General features: G+C 39.9%; 1 protein-coding gene across 2 annotated transcripts in view; it reads left to right on the top strand.

The window, feature by feature from the left end:
* STAC (SH3 and cysteine rich domain) overlaps window positions 1–20,188 on the top strand; it is a 164,889-nt gene that overhangs the window by 134,150 nt on the left and 10,551 nt on the right. For both annotated transcript variants that reach the window (XM_025376325.1, XM_025376326.1), the window contains 2 exons: window positions 10,923–10,974; window positions 11,084–11,221. In XM_025376325.1, coding sequence (XP_025232110.1) covers window positions 10,923–10,974; window positions 11,084–11,221 — 190 coding nt within the window. The remainder of the gene's footprint in view (window positions 1–10,922; window positions 10,975–11,083; window positions 11,222–20,188) is intronic.

A 20,188-nucleotide genomic window follows, 5' to 3' on the forward strand; every position in this document is an offset into this window, starting at 1 on the left:
AACCAGTCCCATCATCCTCACTGCTATTGGGCTCAGCAATCTGCAAGAGTCTTGGAGTCATCACTTAGTATTCACACCAAGGCACCTTTTTTAAGCTCATAAAAACTTTTCAGTCAACAATGACTTTCATGACTTTGCTGAGTTGATATTTTATGTAAATAATCAGCAGATATAAATGACTTCAAGTAAACATAAACTCCTAAAACATCGTAGGGACACATAAACACAGGATTGAGAGTAAATAAAAGATTTAAAGGTTTAAATGCATATTTTGGCAATCATACAATGCCTGTTCCAAAGAATTCGTTTTGACTTCCCACATCTATGTCATTTTCATTTTTATTAGTTCTCCTCAAACAGATTTATATGATAATGGCCATTTTTGATGAGAGTGGGAAAAAGAAGGAAAAAAAAATAAAAGACTACAAGCCAAGAGAGGAAAAGAGGGAACTGCTCTTTCAATATTGTTAAATCCTAAAAGAAATGCAAATTAATTACTACTTCAATGTATGTTAGAACACCTAAATTTGAGGGGCTTCAAAGAAAAACCTATCTCCTTTTGTAACTCCAAGTGCAAATTTAGATTCATGAATGGCCACTCCTGGAAGCAGCAAGTCTCAGATTCTCCATGGGCAAGTCTAAATGAAAGCAAGCAACCATTTCTCTCATTAGTTAGTATTTGCCAGGATCTCTGGAGATGGGATGGCCTGAATTCATCTCTTTGGAGTATTTTCAAAGCACTACTTTAAAAAGAGTTAAAAGTGATTTTAACTCTTGCATGCTATTTCCAGGATTTACTTCATCTATTCACGTCTCATCACACGGTAAGCAAGCATCTGCTCTTTTCTGGGAGAACTATTCACAGACCCCGTTCTCAAAGAGCTCAGACAGTCATGGGCCAGGGGGCCAACAGAAGAGTAGACCATCAGTTACAATCCAGTGTGCAGGGCTGTGGGTGTGAGGTAGTCCAGGTGACTTACAGCAGCCTCAAAAGGATATGAAAGAAGCTGGGCTTCCAGAAGGAAGAGGGGTCATGGGTGGCTGGGAAGCCTGGTTAGTGAGCAGTCACTCTCTCTCCAGTGAGGAAAGCATAAGGGAATAATGGGGTTAAACTTCAGAACCAGGTAATTATTTTAAGAGGTGCCAAATCAGGGGCACAGGCAAGCCCCATTGCAAAAAGAGGTGGTGGAAATTCATGGCAGAGGCAGGAGCATATTTAGATAACTACATTAATTCCAGTCTTGATTCTGAAAGACTGCCTTAAAACTTGGTAATGCTTAGTGAATGGACACTTGGCTGTTTAGTTCATACTCCAGTGAGACAATGTATGGTTCTTTTTTCTCTTTCTGGAGGTGAGGTAGGAGAACCAAGCACAATAATTCACAAGTAGAAAATGGGAGCTTAGGGTTAGAACCCTTGGAGGTTGACTCCCAGTCCACTGATCTTTCTCCTCCACCACACTTTCCATCCTAGGTTCATTGTTCTAAGTTTTCTCTCTGATAAAGCTGACAATTCTATTTTAATCAGCAAGGGTAGACAACATTTTACTTTATCCCTTTTTGGCCACTCACATCAATTCTTTCTAGTGCATTAGGTTTGTTAAGTATGGTTGCTAAGACCAGGAAGTTTGTGATCCATAGAGCATGTTACTGAGAAGTCACTTCTGTTAAAAGATTTTTTTTTCATTTGAGATAAAAACATGACTCTCATGCAATATAAATTGAACACATGTCAGAATTTTTACATGGCTCATTAATTAATGAGAGAACCAGTAAGATGTTCCACCTGATTGAAAGGAGAACTCAATACATCACATGTACATAGGCAATGAGGAATGCTGACGGGAATTTATAAATAGGTGCAAAACCATTCAGTATTCACAGGATAAAGGGTAATAACTGACTATATTCCACCAGGCAAAATTCACTTGCATTTCTGTGGACAAAAATAACTTGTATGAATGTCAGTTTTCTACAACTTGCTTGAGATGTAAAATAGCTCAAAGGCATCGACAAAGGGGAGGTAATCTGAAAGGATGTGCCAGACAGGACTCCCAGATCAGTCATGTTTTTTGCCCATTTCAAAGTCTTTCATAATTTTTCCTAGCATCCTCTTGAGTTCTTTTAATAAATCTCAGAGGTTACCCAAGCAAGTAGTATTTCACAAAAGGAGAAAACTTGAGTTAGAATGGTTAAGTCATTTATTATAAGCCATAAGAATCTCCTAAAAAGTAGTATTAAAATAGAGATTCCTGGGCTTCACCTTAGCCTAGAGAGTCAAATCCTACTTGGAAATCTCTATGGGTAAATGTCCTCCTGGATTCTGATTATCTGCAGTATCTGAGAACAACTGTGACTTATCCAAAGATATGCAGTGGGCCAGTAGCAGACTCAAAAACCAGAACAGAGGTTTCCCGATTCTGTCAATGCTCCGTACACAGATCTGCATTGGCTTTCTGACCTGTGACTTGTGTACGTTCTAATGTCCTTCACCCTGCAAGGTTTCAAGACCGAGTAAGACAGAATAAGACTCCCTTGGTGTCTCGTTTCTATTCTCTAAGTACATTACTGCTTGGCAAATGCATCAACTTAATTAAAACTAAATATAATTCTAATGCACCAATTTGATTTAAAAATAATCTTCACAGTCACCAGGACATCAAAATGCAATTAAAGCTATTTGAGGAAAGTCTCTGATGCATATTATGCTCTGATGCTGCACTATGTCAAGAAACCCAGATATTCCCAAATGTCACTAATGTGTTTAGCAGCCTCCCTCTCACTCAAATGCCTCTCTCAATTAGGTTCTGGAGAGTGTGATCCATGACAGTTCAAGAACATTTACCAAATTCCTTCCAAATTGCCCTTTAGTTGAATGCTTTTCTCTGAGCTGGTCTATGGACTTGGGAAAGTACAGGCAGTCTTGTGAATATCAGGCTTAAGACAAAATCAAAATGCAAATTCAGGAGTTACTTATTACATACCCATGTGCCAAGACTGTAAAAGATTCTGGACCAAGATAATGTAAATTGGGAAATAAGTCTGGTGAAAAATTAAGTCATAGATCTCAGATTAATGGAGCCATTTGGCTGGCTCCTTTTTCTGCACCCTTCAGCTTGGTTTTTCAAGGGTATCTAGTTTTGCTGAGTGACTGGTTGCTATAAACTTGATTTAAGATTCTTTTTCCCTAATGAATGAGAAAGGGTAGGAAATATTAAAGAGGCTCAAAATAACTATATAGTAAAGTGAGCAGTTCTGATGAGTTTTGACATGGCATGGGTGGTGCAAGAGACTGCTTGATTTAGTGGAGTTAGTCATAGATTCAAACCCTGCCTGTAAATGGTGAAATCTCTCTTAGCCTGCCTACTTGTATGAAAATGCAACTGTTCATGACAACAGTTAGTGAACATTGCCATCGCCCTCTAGGCTCAACCCTGCCAACATCTCCATTACAATCAGCCACCTGGGTAATAGAATACTAGATCCAGCCCCTGGGCCCTGATACACCTTTGTGGTCACTTCGTGGAGTAGACAAGGAAGGGGAAGAGGGACAGTATGAAAAGAGGGAGAAGGTTTTCCATAGCTCCGAATCACACCAAATGTTAGTGTCTGAAGCTACTGAAGTCAAAGGCTATTTCATTAACCAACCACCTCTACCAAAAACCTAATGAGATATAAACGTAAAACGCAATGATTAGAATAAATCTTCTAATTTACAAGTGAAAAAATACAGGTTTACATGAAAATTAGCAATTTTAAGCCTTACTGTATATCAACCACAGTGATAAAGACTTAACTTTGAGGCCAGGCATGGTGGCTCATGTCTGTAAGCCCAACATTTTGGGATGCTGAGGCAGGAGGATCATTTGAGGCCGAGAGTTAGACACCAGCCTGGGCAACATCGTAAGACCCTATAAAAAATTTTAAAAGTTAGCTGGGAGTGGTGTCATGTACCTGTAGTCCCAGAGACTTGGGAGGCTGAGGCAGGAGGATTGCTCAAGCCCAGGAGGTAGAGCTGCAGTGACCCATGATTGCACCATTGCACTCCAACCTGGACAACAGAGTGAGACTGTCTCAAAAAAAGAAAAAAAAGATTTAACTTTGCAAAGTAAATATAGCTCACAATAATTTATCATGCATAATATATAAGTAAATAAATATAATTGAGATAGCCAATCCTCAAAGAGACATGTGTTTGGGATTTTTGTTTGGGATCAATTCTATGCTTATTTGTCATCTCCCCACCACCCTAGCATCTGCTTCTCCCTCAGGAACGACCCTTACCTTAAACAGTTTACTGTCTTTATCCTTTGAAATGACCGACATCTTGAGGGCAGTAACTATTTTACAATGATAGCCACCATCTAATGGGGGCTTATCTAAATATGCATTACAAGCATTATGTCATTTAGTCCTCAAAAAATATTGATGGAGTAAGTGCTATTATCCTAACCTTACAGATAAGAAAACCCCGGCTTAGATAATTTTTTTTCATTTTTGTATCCCCCTATGCACACCCAGTAACTGAAATTTTATAAACATTTAGAAAATACTTGAAAGTCATATCGTTTTCCTAGGATAAATGCGCAGAAATGGAGGAGTGAGACAAGACTCATTTTCTTTGAATTTTAAAACATTCAGAAAACAAAGGCCCTAGGCCGTTCTGCTTTGACCATGTGCTTCCCACAGTAAGACCAATCTGAGCTCTCAGGTTGTCTCAGACAGTGGAGAAAGTGTTTCTCTCGGAAGCAGCGTCCGCATCTTGAGGGTGTTATGTCTCCTCTCGCAGGAATTTGTGCTCTACTTGGGGATTGGAGAGAGGCTGGGCTGGGCAGGGGCTGCCTCAGGACACCTCACACTCCTCCTTCCAAGAGCCCGCCCTGGACGATCTTGCAGAATTAGTTCCACGTAGCCGGCCAAGCTCAGTTTTTATCATTCATACCCTCTGTGTACACTGAGTCCCTGCAGACAGTTTACCTGGTGGTGGAAAAGATGGTTCCAACGCCCACATGAAAAATCGAGAAATAAGAGAGACAGAAGGACTGCTGAGAATGAACCCAGAAAGCAACCATTAGTTCTCACACACATGCGTGCAAGTACACACACACTTGAAATTAAACCCTGTCCTGCTCGCTGCAATTCTGTAGTTACTTTTGTTATTTTATTCTAATTCTTGCAAGCCTGCAGCCCTCTCACCATTTCAAGAGTTCCTATAAATCATTATATAACCAACTTGAAAATCTTCCTCTGGGCCTATGGCAAATTTTACTGAGCAAACAAAAGCAAAAGGCCAGCTGTGGTGTTCTGACCTCTTTTCACTAAAGGAAACTGATGCTTCAATTGTTTATGAATTGCATTATACTTTACATCGTGGTATACAATTGTGGATTACAATGTAAGCAAAACCTGTACCTGAATGTACAATGCTCTGACTGAATTAAGCAAAGGAACCTTTTAAGTAATTGGGGGCCCATCAAATCGGTCCCAAGAATTTGGAAATAAAGAGTTAAATTGTAAAATCTAGATGTAATGGATCAAGAACATAAAGTCTCCTGAAAGCAAGAGAATAACTATTAGGCCAGAGAAGGACTTTTCTCAAATGTGCCTGTAGTGTGATAACCCGAATGAAGAAAGAAATTATTCCATGAAAAGGACCTGACAGCCACAGAAACATGAAACAACTGAGGGCAGAGTCATGGATTAGCCAATGTCTAACCTGGGGAAAGGAGAAATTTAAGCATTAGGCCACCATTCCTCTGGGACCAATGGCAAGGCTCTCCCTAAATTGAGCCAGTTGGCGGAATGTTTTCATTTGTTTCTTTGATGGCATCGCACAACACACCAACCCCATGGCAAGAGAAGAGAACTGAACTAAGAAAGGGTTCAGAAGAAAACTCACAGTTGAGAGTGAAGGGCTGCCACTAAGGGCAACACAGAAGGTTGCCCTGGAAGTCAGGGTAACAGCAAGCTGGAGCTACGGTAGGCGGATTATGTATGTATGGCAGGCAGCGGGGTAGTCTAGGTTTCCAGGGGCTCCCTGTATATTGATTAATTTGAATAATTTTCACAGGTTCTAGGACATAGAGGATGCCCCTCATTATCTAGTACCTGGCTCTAGAGTGGGACATTAGGGGTGGTACAGAGTGGCCCAGAGTATAAGAGCCCTCATCAGGGAGTTGTTGTGGTGGGGACTTAATCAGCTGCTTAAGAAGGGGAACTGACCAGCCTCTAGCTAGAGCCTCAAAACTGCATCAACACTCATTTTTAAAAAGTAATAATAAATGGGCCAGGCGCAGTGGCTCATGCCTGAAATCCCAGCACTTTGGGAGGCTGAGGCAGGCAGATCATGAGGTCAGGAGTTCGAGACCAGTCTGGCCAATATGGTGAAACCCTGTCTCTACCAAAAATACAAAAAATCAGCCAGGCCTGATGGCGGGCACCTGTAATCCCAGCTACTCAGGAGGCTGAGGCAAGAGAATTGCTTGAACCTGGGAGGCAGATGTTGCAGTGAGTACAGATAGCACCACTGTACGCCAGCCTGGGTGACAGAGTAAAGCTCTGTCTCAAAAAAAATAAAATAAAATAATAATAATAAGAAGAAGCTATGTAACACAGAGTGGTATCTTGCATCCCACTAGATCCACCACCTAGAGCCCAGTGTTGAAAAGGATTCTAAATCAGAGTGCAGGCTGTGTGGGAAAGAGTGCTGAGATTGTCGGGTAATGCCTGGAAGGGTAAGGAGGCAGTAAAAAATCCCACAAGCCACAGATTTGCTGGCCTAGATGTTACAGAGTTACTATCTTGGGTTCAAGGGCTCCCCTAGAGCAAGATCCTCTCTATATTGAAAAAGAGGCATTAGCTATCTCTGCCAGGTGCTTAGAGTATTTGACTAATCTCAAGAGGAGTTTACTGGTCCTTTTTGGCTACACCTTCTAATTTCCCTCGTAGTCCTTAAGCCAATTTACAACTATATACTTATTAATTATACATATATGATATATTTATTATTTATCTATTTATTAAATGTTTTATTATCTATTTACTTGTTTATTATCTATCTTTCTCACTAGGCTATTAGTTCTAGTGAGGATTTTATTCACCAAAGTAAACCCAGTGCCTAGTAAGATGACACTCTTTCAGAGCCCACATTCTGTAAATATTTGTTGAATGAGTGGGTAAACAAAAACAAAGGAAATAATGAATGGATAAATAAATCACTCACCAAGCAATTTTCTGATCCTGGTGGAGCTCTTTTTTAGGAAAAGACAGAACCCTCATCACACTTCAAGAAGTATGTCTGGTATTTCTCAGAAGATTATAGCCTGTTATCCCAGTGAGTGCCTTATTCTAATATGTAATTTCGTTAACGAGGGTCAAGTGCTGGGGACTGTCCACCTGTAAGCACAGTCAAGAGTGAGTCTCTGAGTGGACTATAAAATAGAGGTCGGATTCAGGCAGCATCCTCTTTCACCCTTAGGGAAAGGTACCTCCCAGTCTCCCTCTTTCACTCTTAGGGAAAGGTACCTCCCAGTCTCCCTCTTTCACTCTTAGGGAAAGGTACCTCCCCGAACTTTATTCCCTATTTACAGCTTCTGCCAGAGCAGCAGCAAAGTCATTGTATTTGATACTAACTCATGGTTTCTTAGGTTACTAGTTTAAATAAAATCTGCTGGGGCTTAGAAGATTTTTCTACATTGACTTTCATCTTTGCCACTTAATTAAATCCCTGACCTGAGAAAGAGTGATTTTCAGCCACCTCGCTTTCTGTGGCATCAGCATGAAACTGTGACTGTTGAAATACCAAAATGCCAGTTGTGCTTAATGCTCCAGGGGTGACAAGCCTGTTATATTTGGAATCCCTGATGAAGATAGATATTAACTGAGAATTGAAAATGACAGCGAAGGAGATTGAATCAGAATAGCAAAATGAATACGCAAATCTACTTTTGCTCCAATTCCTAAACATGTCAGAAAATACTTTTTTTTTTTTTTAACACATCTGTAACAGTACTGGAAAACAAGAATGCATGCTAAGAGAGAACCAGAAATCTTGGGAATTTCCTCGCAGACTACAGCAAATGCAATTGAGTTGTGAACAATGAAGATGACCAGAGACCAAAGAATACTCGGGACAAAACAGCTATAGAAGGGGGAGCACATTTAAAGAGACACAGAATGCTCCAGACTTCACTGAAGAGTGTGAAGAGTCTGCAGTGGATTGATTGCATTAATGGCCCTAATTATTCATCCCTCCCTATATTCATGCCCGTGTCATGGGACTTTGCAGTTCCTCTCAAAACAGAGGTGGAGCCTGTTACCCTGTCCCTTGAGTCTGAACTGGCCTTGAGACTTGCTTTGGCCAATGAAATGAAGCAAAGTGACAATGTGTCAGTTCTGGATCTAAGCCTTAGAGACTTCATGTGCTTTGCGTGTTTCCATGCGCTGCTCCTGAACCTTGATCATTGCTATGAAACTGACCTTCCAAGGAATGAGAAATGTGGACTAGGGCAAAATCACCCCAGTCACCTCAGCAAAAGCCAACACCCAGGCCTGTGAGGGAACCATGGGGATTTTGTGGCTGTTTATCACACAGCGTTACTGTGACAATACATAATTGATACAGTCTCAACTGTATTCATAGCACCACATTACTACTTATAATGAACAATTGGCAGCAATGATGTTGGACTCCAGAATTAAGCCAACACCTGTACTCTAAAGAAAAAGAACCCATGCCTAAGGGGGCTCTAATGTGAGCACAGAAGCCTGGGAAAGAAGAACTGTGTTGAGATAAGTCTAGACCTTCAGACCTTCTAGAGGGCATGGGACAAAGGAAAAGGCAGCTCTACTTAGGAGAAAAATAAACTGACCTATTCTCTCCCCAAGGGTAAGAAAATCCTCCTTGCTATAGCTATTAGGATAGGAGGAGGAGGCGGCACCATACTGCTTACCTGCTATATATTCAAGTATGCAAAAGGGAGATGCACCAATTGGCACACCCTGCTCCCTTAAACAGAGCCTGTAAATAGCCCTTGCACTTGAGAGAGAGACCCATGGCAGACCACAGATATCGAATAGTGGAAAAGCCTGTCCACATCCATCTACCTCCATGTTCAGTCTTTCATAAAAGGAGACAACCAAGAAACATTAGATTTTAGAAAAAATACTTGATATGAAAAAGAAGTAGTAAGATAAAGGATAGGCCAACTAAATTCAGAGGAAACAAATGTTCAGTAAAAGAAAGAGGCCGAGCATGGTGGCTCACGCCTGTAATCCCAGCACTTTGGGAGGCCGAGGTGGGTGGATCACAAGGTCAGGAGATCAAGACCATTCTGGCTAGCAAGGTGAAACCCTGTCTCTACTAAAAATACAAAAATTAGCCAGGCGTGATGGCAGGCGCCTGTAGTCCCAGCTACTCGGGAGGCTGAGGCAGGAGAATGGCGTGAACCCAGCAGGCAGAGTTTGCAGTGAGCCGAAATTGCGCCACTGCACTCCAGCCTGGGCAACAGAGCGAGACTGCATCTCAAAAAAAAAAGAAATATTGTTTTGAAAATATAATAATCTCTGTACAATCCATTATAACATTGCATCCATGATAGAAAGCCACTTTCAGAACTCTTTCAGAAAAGAATAAGGAAATAATGAGAAATTAGAAAGAAAACTTTCAGAAATAATAAAGAACCCTTAGAAACTATTTTTTTCTAAAAATGTTTTCCGAAAGCTTTTTCTGAAACAATTCTCAGTATTATGATAAATAATAGAAAAGCCCAAATACAAAATAAACGATCAGGAAAATATAATTGAGAAAAAAATTTAAGAACATAGAGGAAAATAAGACTGTAGGTGTGTAAGAAAGACAAAAAATGTGGGGATGGATTCAGAAGGTCCAGCATGTGTTGACTAGAAGTTCCCGAAGGAAAGAAGAGAGAACATCATAGACGGGAGAAAAACATGAAAGAAATAGTAGAGAAAATTTTCCCAGTGTGAAAAATAACAGTCTTCCGATTGTTACAGCTGTGTTGAATAGAAACAACAACAAAAACACGTTAGTCTTCAGCCAAACCCAAGTAATTATTGATGAATGATGTAGACACACACACAAACATGCACACATACACAAGTCTAGTACAAAACTCCAATTACACCAGCATAAAAGGTGGCAGGCGGGAAAAATGGAGCTAAGCAAAAGTGTGCTAGGTTTTGAGAAGGTATTGGGAAGGTGTAGATAATGATAAAGATAATGACCAATTCTACATGTACATATCTATGTATAAATGTAAGTGCGTGGGAAGGAGTCTAGAAAGACACACAGGGAATGGGAGGTAGATCATGGGGCTGAGAAGAAGGGAGATTTGTATCTTGAAATGTATCAACTTCTAAATTTTGGAGCTTCATGATCATTTATGTATCAAACAACAGGTAACAGTTATTTTTGGCCAGGCACGATGACTCATGCCTGTAATCCCAACCCTTTGGGAAGCCGAGGCAGACGGATTACAAGGTCAGGAGATTGAGACCATCCTGGCCAACATAGTGAAACCACGTCTATACAAAAACTAGCTGGGCATGGTAGCGGGTGCCTGTAATCCCAGCTACTCGGGAGGCTGAAGCAGGAGAATGGCTTGAACCAGCGAGTCAGAGGTTGCTGTGAGCCGAGATCGCACCACTGCACTCCAGCCTGGCGACAGAGCAAGACTCTATCCAAAAAAAAAAGTTATTTTTAAAATACAGCATAAAATCATGTTTGCCTTCAATGTGTAATAAAGCTATTTTCTTGGGTAGGAAGAACTGATAAAAGTTATATTTACTTTATTTCTATTTCTTTAAGACTATTTGTGTAAATGAGAAATGATTACTCCTGACTTTAAAGTATCTTACTTTTCTTTTTTTACCTTTACCCAACTCATTCATTCTTCATTTTAGGCCAGGAGACATAATTACTCTTTTAGAGGATTCCAATGAAGACTGGTGGAAAGTAAGTGTTCCTCTTTCTTTAAAAAAAAAAAAAAGAGAGAAAATCATTTGATAATTATAATTACAATACATGCTACAATTGTGGATGCATGCCTCCTTTTTCCTTTCAGGGGAAAATTCAAGACAGAATTGGCTTCTTTCCTGCCAACTTTGTTCAGAGACTACAACAAAATGAGAAGATTTTTAGATGTGTTAGAACCTTCATTGGGTGTAAGGAACAGGGGCAGATAACACTGAAAGAGAATCAGGTGAGTAAATCACAGAAACACATTCCAGATATGAGCCAAATAGGGTGTCATTTTAATAAACATAATAATATGTATAAATCTGAATGAGTAGGGTCACATTCAAAGTATGCACTTTGAGAAAAGATATACTTACTCCAATGATGTCAGTGTTGTAGGAGCAAAACATGCAAACTAAAATTTTAGGAATCTCACTTGGTGATACCTGTTCATAAAGGAAACGTCATAGCAGCAGGTGAGGGCATCTTGTCCCCCATGCTCTTCTCTGAGGACCACTGGTCTCTGATGTGGGCAGCTTCTCTCATTCAGGCTGAGTTAGTGTCCACCAATGGTGTGGTTAATTCTTCAATGCTCTCTAATGAATACTTTGCAATTAGTTGTTGCTGTTAGGAACCTCTTGGGTTTTCTTATCTGGACTCCAAGCCTCTACCTGTTCACTGAAGCCCATAACAGCTTCATATCACTGCAAAAGACAATAGACTAAACTTAGATAACCAGATACTATCTCAGGCTCATAAATGAACGTCTCTGTATGTATAATCTAGGGGTGCCTGTCACCGTCTTGCTCCAGAGCCAAGTTGAATGTAGAGTTCTCTTTGATGCTGTCCATTTTCCTGAGAAGTAAAATGTGAACCCCCACATTTTTATGTCTTTAAGCTCCACCATCTCACGGCTGGAAAGTTGATAGAGACAAACAGCATTCTCACACCTTAACTCTCTGGCCTACTCTCCCTCTCTTTGTCTTCCAGCAGAGAGAGGCCTTCCTGCCCTCCCTTCTTCTCTGACTGCAGCTCCCCTCAGGTCATATCCTGTGTCCTCACTACAGAGTGAAATAAAATGCTCGGACTTATGGCCGGGCTCGGTGGCTCACGCCTGTAATCCCAGCACTTTGCGAGGCCGAGGAAGGTGCATCATGAGGTCAAGAGATGGAGACCATCCTGGCCAACATGGTGAAAACCCGTCTCTACTAAAAATACAAAAGTTAACTGGGCGTGGTAGCACACGTCTGTCATCCCAGCTACTTAGGAGGCTCAGGCAGGAGAATCGCTTGAACCAGGGAGGCGGAGGCTGCAGTGATCTGAGATTACACCACTGCACTCCAGCCTGGTTTGTTCTTGATATATTAGTGGAGGATTTGGAGAATTAAAAATTTATTTTCTCTCCCAATAAAGTCTCACAGGGGACTTTACTTTTCAACTTCGGAAGTCAAAATCTTTCCTCTGTTTCTGCATTCTTGGTATAAGAATTTTGTTATTTCCCAAGGTAATAAATGCCTGAAGTTGAAATTGATAAGGCTCGCCCTCCAAGGTAGTTCAAAATGAAACAGGCATTGATAATTTTCATACATCTCTGTTCAATAGAGTTGCGGAAAACACATCTTGAATGTCTTTTTTAGGATTGCCTCGAAGACAGTTTCTCAGTCACACAAGAAAATCAGTCATTACCTTGAAATTATAGCTGATTTGTCATTTTAAAAATTGTTTTGCCCCACTTAATCAGCCATTGTATATTCCACATGGAGCTTTAACTGACTTTACCATTTTCAAACTAACAAATATATCCTCAAAGAATAATAATTTACCTTTTCTTTTTGTTTTTTTTTCTTTTTTTTTTCTTTTTTTTTTTTTTGAGATGGAGTTTCACTCTTGTTGCCCAGGCTGGAGTGCAATGGCGCCATCTCGGCTCACAGTGACCTCCACCTCCCGGGTTCAAGGCATTCTCCTGCCTCAGCCTCCAGAGTAGCTGGGATTACAGGCATGAGCTACCACACCCTGCTAATGTTTTTTCTATTTTTAGTAGAGACGGGGGTTTCTCCATGTTGGTCAGGCTGGTCTTGAATTCCAGACCTTAGGTGATCCACCCTACTTGGCCTCCCAAAGTGCTGGAATTACAGGTTTGAGCCACTCACGCCCAGCTGATTTACCTTTTCTTTATGGCTATTCAAAAGAACCTTTAAAAGAAAAGTCTAAAGAAAAATGATACTATGGAGTACAGCTTTTTTAAAAAAAATGTAACTCACCCTCCCTTTATATTCAAGTAAGTGAAAATCATTGAAAACAAGAGACCGATAATTCTGAGTATTACTTTTCCTATATATTTTAACAAAGGTGGGGATGGAGTCATTGAAACTGGCACTTTCATAAATGCTAGGAGACATTAGTCCACTCATTTGGATACTGATTTTCAAAAGGATCTTTAAAAGAAAAATCTAAAGAAAAATGATAATATGGAGGACAGCCTTTTTAAAAAATGTAACTCACCCTCCTTTTATACTCAAGTAAATGAAAATCATTGAAAATAAGAGAGCGATAATTCTGAGTATTACTTTCCCTATATATTTTAACAAAGGTGGGGATGGAGTCATTGAAACTGGCACTTTCATAAATGCTAGGAGACATTAGTCCACTCATTTGGATACTGATTTGGTACCATGTGCTTAGAGCCATGAAATTGCTCAACTTCATGAATACAGTAATTCCATTTTCTATAATGTATCCAAGAAAATAACCTAAAGTAAACAGGGAGAGACTTTATGCAAAAAGACAGTCATCAGCGTGATGTTCATGATGGTGAGAATTAGGAACAATTGCACAGACAACGGACATGATTAATTCAATGATAATATTTTCATTAATGGACAATGTTAGGAACCTAAGCAATTGTGATGGTGTTATGATAATATGATGGAATTGGAATAGTGGAATCCGAACCCAGATCCCAGTCACTGTTCTCCCAAGGTAAACACAAAGGGAGAGATGCAGATGGGGCCTGAAGCCCTGTTTTCATTCACGGAACCATAGTAAACCAGACAGAGTACCAGATGTGATCTAGAGACCTAAGAGGTCTCACCACAGCCCACCCACCTTACCACCACCGCCATGGGCTGGTCTGAATCTGAGGATCTAATGGTACCAGATGCCCCATGGGAGAAAAGGAGCAGAAAGGACTGTGGCAAAACTGGCGTAAGATGGCCCAATTCCTTCCCAGAAGGACCAAGAGAGAAGGAAGCTTTAAGAGACAGTGAGAAACCCCCAGCACCTGTGATACAATCAGATCTTCTGTCTTTGGAGAAGTGAGGAGGGACCTAGGAGAGAGGGCAAATATCTTCAGATATTGTGTCACCATCTTAAATGATGGCTTCCTAAACCATGAACAAATAAATATTAATGATACAATGGTACTATAAAATTTTACGGCTTTTTTCTCTTCCATTTAAATTACTTTCATGGTATATATTTACAAAAATAAAATTTAAACAGTAGCACAATTTAAAATACTCAATCTTGTCTTTTGAATCTAATAACATAAAGGTGCACAGTGTTGCTGTGATTTTCCTGGGCCTCAACTTTGCACATGTGTACACAAATGCACACACACAACACACACATCACCATATCCAACAATTGCTATATCGAATTGCATTATCTGCTGCTGCTTGTATAGATGCAATAACCCCAAGAGGTGTAATGCCATCTAACGATTTTTGGTTGTTAAAATCTCTAATATCCTTAGGAAATTGGGTCACTGGACTCTATGGTTTCACCCTGGTTTTACAGTTTTACTTGAAATTGACATCCTTCCCTTTTATAAAAATTGCTTATATGACACTTTAGGACACATTGCATTTTGTAAATTGCATAAGCTCTCTTTTACCCGGTTGCTTGTAGACAGAATATGTGTTTAAACAGATCAAAAGTCATCAATGTGCTGACATGAAATATACCTCACTTAAGAGCACTTGATCCTTCATTTTCTGCCGAAAGTTGTCTGTTCCCCCTGGGGCTGTTATTTGCCAACCTATCACTTGCCTGCACACTCCCCAAAGAGGTAACAGCAGAAGCCAGCATCTGCCTATGAAGAGCAGTGGCATCCGAAGATTCCCCATAATGACAATACCCCTGGAAACCCACTACCCCTACCCCTGGAAGACTGCACTGACCACTCTGTCTCCCATAAAAGTATATGCAAACCCCACATGACTATTCCTTTTTGGATGTGATGACCTGTTTTGGGGTCTGCTTTTTGAAAGAGAACCTTTTATCTCTAGTCCCTGGCTCACAGAAAAGGAAAGAACAAATTAATACTGTCTTAAACATTGCCACAATAATAATTCTTATAAGAATCGTAATTATTAGTCATTATTTAATGTCATACAGACACATTGTATAAATAAAGTTTATACACATACGTGTGAATTTTATGGATTCATTATTTCTATTTTATAAATGAGAAAACAAACACTCAGAGAGGTTATGTGCCTTGCTTAAGGGGCAAAAACCCAGTGAGTGTCCAGGCTGGAACATAAACACAGGTCTGCAAACTCCAAGTCAAGGCTTTCCACTAGCCATGTGCCCTGAACAACGTGGAAAGAACTCTGAACAGTAAAGAGCAGCTTCGTTCCTAAGGATGGAGAGTGCCATAAAGGCAGCTGTCTTGGGACCAAAGGACTCCTTGAAAACAAGTTCTTGCTCATGTGGGCTCCCTATTGAGTCATTCTTCATTCCAGGCAAAGGCATCCTCATCCGACTGACACCCCATCTCTGATGCGATACACAACTCACAAAGCAAATGGGCACTTTTCCCAGCTTGATTCCATGCCAACACTTCAACCTTCCCCGAGTTTACCCAACTGTATCCTTCCTGATTCAAAAATTTGGGAAGTCTTTTGAATAAAATAAATTTGGGAAGAATGTTCATCTTTATTGGCAAAGTGTTGTTCAATAATCTTGCTAGCATTTTTTTTTTCAGAATAATCTTATGCTTTCCCATTTGAGGTCAAACATTGTTTTTATGCTATTAAAATACAATCAGTGAAACCAGAAGGCAAATTAAAATTTGCTCAAGTTGATCAATTGCTACAAGCAGAACATCTGTTCAGTGACTCCCACCAATTCCTTGGCATATTCCTCACAATTTTTTTTCTGGAAATGGGCCTCATACCTGCGTTCTCTGCCCTCATGGTTAAACTGAATCTGTTAGGGGTTGGGGTGTGGAGGAGGTAAGGCAAACAATTCAGCCTCTTCAGCTAGACATGTTCAAGATGCAACAGAGCATTTCAGCCTGAACCTGGAACCAAATGGATCTGCTCATAATTATTGTCTTCTTTTATTTTAGGTTCAGGGGTACAACATGTGCAGGTTTCTTATATAGGTAAATTGCATGTCACAGGGGTTTGGTATACAGATTATTTCACCACTCAGGTAATAAACATAGTACCAATTTTTTAAATACATCAGTCATTTCAAAGAAAAAAATGTCTTTTAAAAATCCAGTTTAGAAACAAACTTCAAAATTTGTCTTCACTTTAGTGTCCTAAGTTATTTTAGGTAGAAGATTTCAAAATATGCTTGTTAATTGCAGGGAGTATGTAATAGAAAGAGCACAGATACTAGTGTCATAAAGAAATGGATCTATATCCTGTGTGATTTTGACAAAGTAGCCTTTGAATGTCAACCTTCTCATCAGCATAGTAGTATCTCCCTCTTGAACTTGATGTGAGGGTTAAATGTGCCCACCTAGGTAAAGCCTTAGCACAGTGCCTGGCCACCACAGATGCATAGCAGAAGTCATTTTCCTGGCTACCATGATCCCTAACGAGTAAAGCCTAAATGAGGAATTCATCTGCAGTGGTTAATGCCACGTACACTTACCCAGTAAGCACCAGAAAATAGCCAACATGGTATTTATAACCCTACAAATATAAAGAGACACATGATCATTAACAAAAAAATAAAAGAAATTTGATTCTAAAGATAAATGCAATGCACATCTTTGATTAAATCACATTTTCTACCTCTGTGGTTAATCTGTTTCATAATTATTGCATTTTTTTTTTGCAGAGCTCTTGTTTCCAAATACAGTTAAGTTACTCATTTGTTATGAACACAGTGAGAGTATGCATTGACACAAGTATATTTTCTGTTTCCTCCTCCTCCTCCTCTTCCACATCCTCCTCCTTCTTCGTCTTTTTGTGAGGCAGTGTCTCACTCCCTAGGCTCAGGTAATCCTCTCATCTCAGCCTCCCAGTCAGCTGCAACCACAGGTGTGCACCACCATGCCTAGATAATTTTTGTATTTAATGTAGTGATGGGATTTTGACATGTTGCTAAGGCTGATCGCGAAGTCCTAGACTCAAGTGATCCCCAGCCTCCCAAAGTACTAGGATTACAGGCATAAGCCACTGCACCTGGCCTCTTCATTTTTAAATTTTAAAATGTATCCTTATTAAATCAACTTTAAAATACCATAAAAACATTTCTTTAATGGGAATGACATTGAATCTATAAATTGCTTTGGGCAGGATGGCCATTTTCATGATACTTTTTTTCTATCGATGAGCATGGAATGCTTTTCCATTTGTTTGTGTCCTCTCTTATTTCCTTGAGCAGTGTTCTGCAGTTCTCCTTGAAAAGGTCCTTCACTCCCCTTGTTAGCTGTATTCTAGGTATTTTAGTCTCTTTGTACTAATTGCGAATGGGAGTTCACTCATGATTTGCCTCTTTGCTTGTCTGTTGTTGGTGTATAGTAATGCTTGTGATTATTGCACATTGATTTTGTATCCTGAGATTTTGCCAAAGCTGTGAATCAGCTTAAGAAGCTTGGGCTGAGATGATGGAGTCTACTCAATATAGGATGATGATATCTGCAAACAAGACAGTTTGACTTCCTCTCTTCCTATCTGAACACCTGTTATTTCTTTCTCTTGCCTGATTGCCCTGGCCAGAATTTCCAATACTATGTTGAATAGGAGTGGTGAGAGGGGGCATACTTGTTGTGCCAGTTTTCAAGGAGAATGCTTCCAGCTTTTGCCCATTCAGTATAATATTGGCTGTGGGTTTGCCATAAATGGCTCTTATTCTTCTGAGGTATGTTCCTTCAATACCTAGTTTATTGAGAGTTTCTAAAATGAATGGACATTGAATTTTATTGGAGGCCTTTTCTGCATCTATTGAGATAATCATGTGATTTTGTCTTTAGTTCTGTTTATGTGTGAATTACATGTATTGAACCAGCCTTGCATCCCGAGAATGAAGCCAACTTGATCATGGTGAATAAGCTTTTTGATGTGCTGCTGGATTCAGTTTGCCGGTATTTGCAAGGATTTTTGCATCAATGTTCATCGGGGATTTTGGCCTGAAATTTTCTTTTTTGGTTGTCTCTCTGCCAGGTTTTAGTATCAGGATGATGCTGGCCTCATAAAATGAATTAGGGTGGGGTCCCTCCTTTTCAATTGTTTGGAATAGTTTCAGAAGAAATGGTACCAGCTCCTCTTTGTACCTCTGGTAGAATTCAGCTGTAAATCCATCTGGTCCTGGGCTTTTTTTGGTTGGTAGGCTATTTGTTACTGCCTCAATTTCAGAACCTGTGATTGGTCTATTCAGGGATTCAACTTCTTCCCAGTTCAGTCTTGGGAGGGTGTATGGCCATTGACATTCTTCACAGGATGAGAAAAAAAACTACTTTAAAATTCGTATGAAACCAAAAAGGAGCCTGTATAGACAAGGCAACCCTAAGCAAAAAGAACAAAGTTGGAGGCATCCTGCTACCTGGCTTCAAACTATACTACAAGGCTAAAATAACCAAAACAGCATGGTACTGGTACAAAAACAGACACATAGGCCAATGGAACAGTATAGAGATCTCAGAAATAAGATCACACATCTACAACCATCTAATCTTTGACAAACCTGACAAAAACAAGCAATGGGGAAAGGAGTCCCTATTTAATAAGTGGTACTGTGGAAATGGGCTAGACATATGCAGAAGATTGAAGCTGGACCCCTTTCTTATACCTTATACAAAAATTAACTCAACCATTCAGGACATAGGCACAAGCAAAGATTTCCTGATTAAAACATCAAAAGCAATCGCAACAAAAGCAAAAATTGACAAATGGAATCTAATTAAACTGAAGAGCTTCTGCAAAGCAAAAGAAACTATCAGAGTGAACAGACAGCCTACAGAATAGGAGAAAATTATTGCAATCTGCCCATCTGACAAAGGTCTAATATCCAAAATCTACAAGGAACTTAAACAAATTTACAAAAAAAAAAGAAAAACCCAAACAACCCCAGTAAAAAGTGGGCAAAGGACATGAACAGACACTTCTCAAAAGAAGATATTTATGTGGCCAGCAAATATATGAAGAAAAGCTCAACATCACTGATCATTAGAGAAATGCAAATCAAAACCACAAAGAGATACCATCTCACTCCAGTCAGAATGGTGATTATTAAAAAGTCAAGACAACAGATGCTGGTGAGGCTGTGGAGAAATAGAAATGCTTTTACACTGTTGGTGGGAATGTAAATTAGTTCAACCATTGTGGAAGATAGTGTGGCAGTTTCTCAGAAACCTAGAACCAGAAATACCATTTGACCCAGCAATCCTATTACTGGATATATACACAAAGGAATATAAATCACTTTATTATAAAGATAAATGCATGCATATGTTCATTGCAGCACTATTCACAATAACAAAGACATGGAATCAACCCAAATGCCTATCAATGAAAGACTGAATAAAGAAAATATGGTACACATATACCACAGAATACTATGCAGCCATAAAAGGAACAAGATCATGTCCTTTGCAGGGACACGGATGGAGCTGGAAGCCATTATCCTCAGCAAACTAATGCAGGAACAGAAAACCAAACACTGCATATTCTCAGTCCTAAATGGGAGCTGAACAATGAGAACACATGGAAAAAAGGGAGGGAACAACACACACTAGGGCCTATCGGGGCAGGGGTGTGATGGAGTAGTGAGAGGGAGAGTATCAGGATAAAATAATAATGCACATGGGCTTAATACCTAGGTGATGGGTTGATAGGTGCAGCAAAGCACCATGGCACACGTTTACCTATCTAACAAACCTGCACATCCTGCACATATATCCTGGAACATAAAATAAAATAAAATTTTTTAAAAAGAAAGCAAAAAATACTGAGCTAAAAAGTGGACT

This window comes from Theropithecus gelada, chromosome 2 (assembly GCF_003255815.1).
Source record: "Theropithecus gelada isolate Dixy chromosome 2, Tgel_1.0, whole genome shotgun sequence".
In the NCBI taxonomy this organism is placed as follows: Eukaryota; Metazoa; Chordata; class Mammalia; order Primates; family Cercopithecidae; genus Theropithecus; species Theropithecus gelada.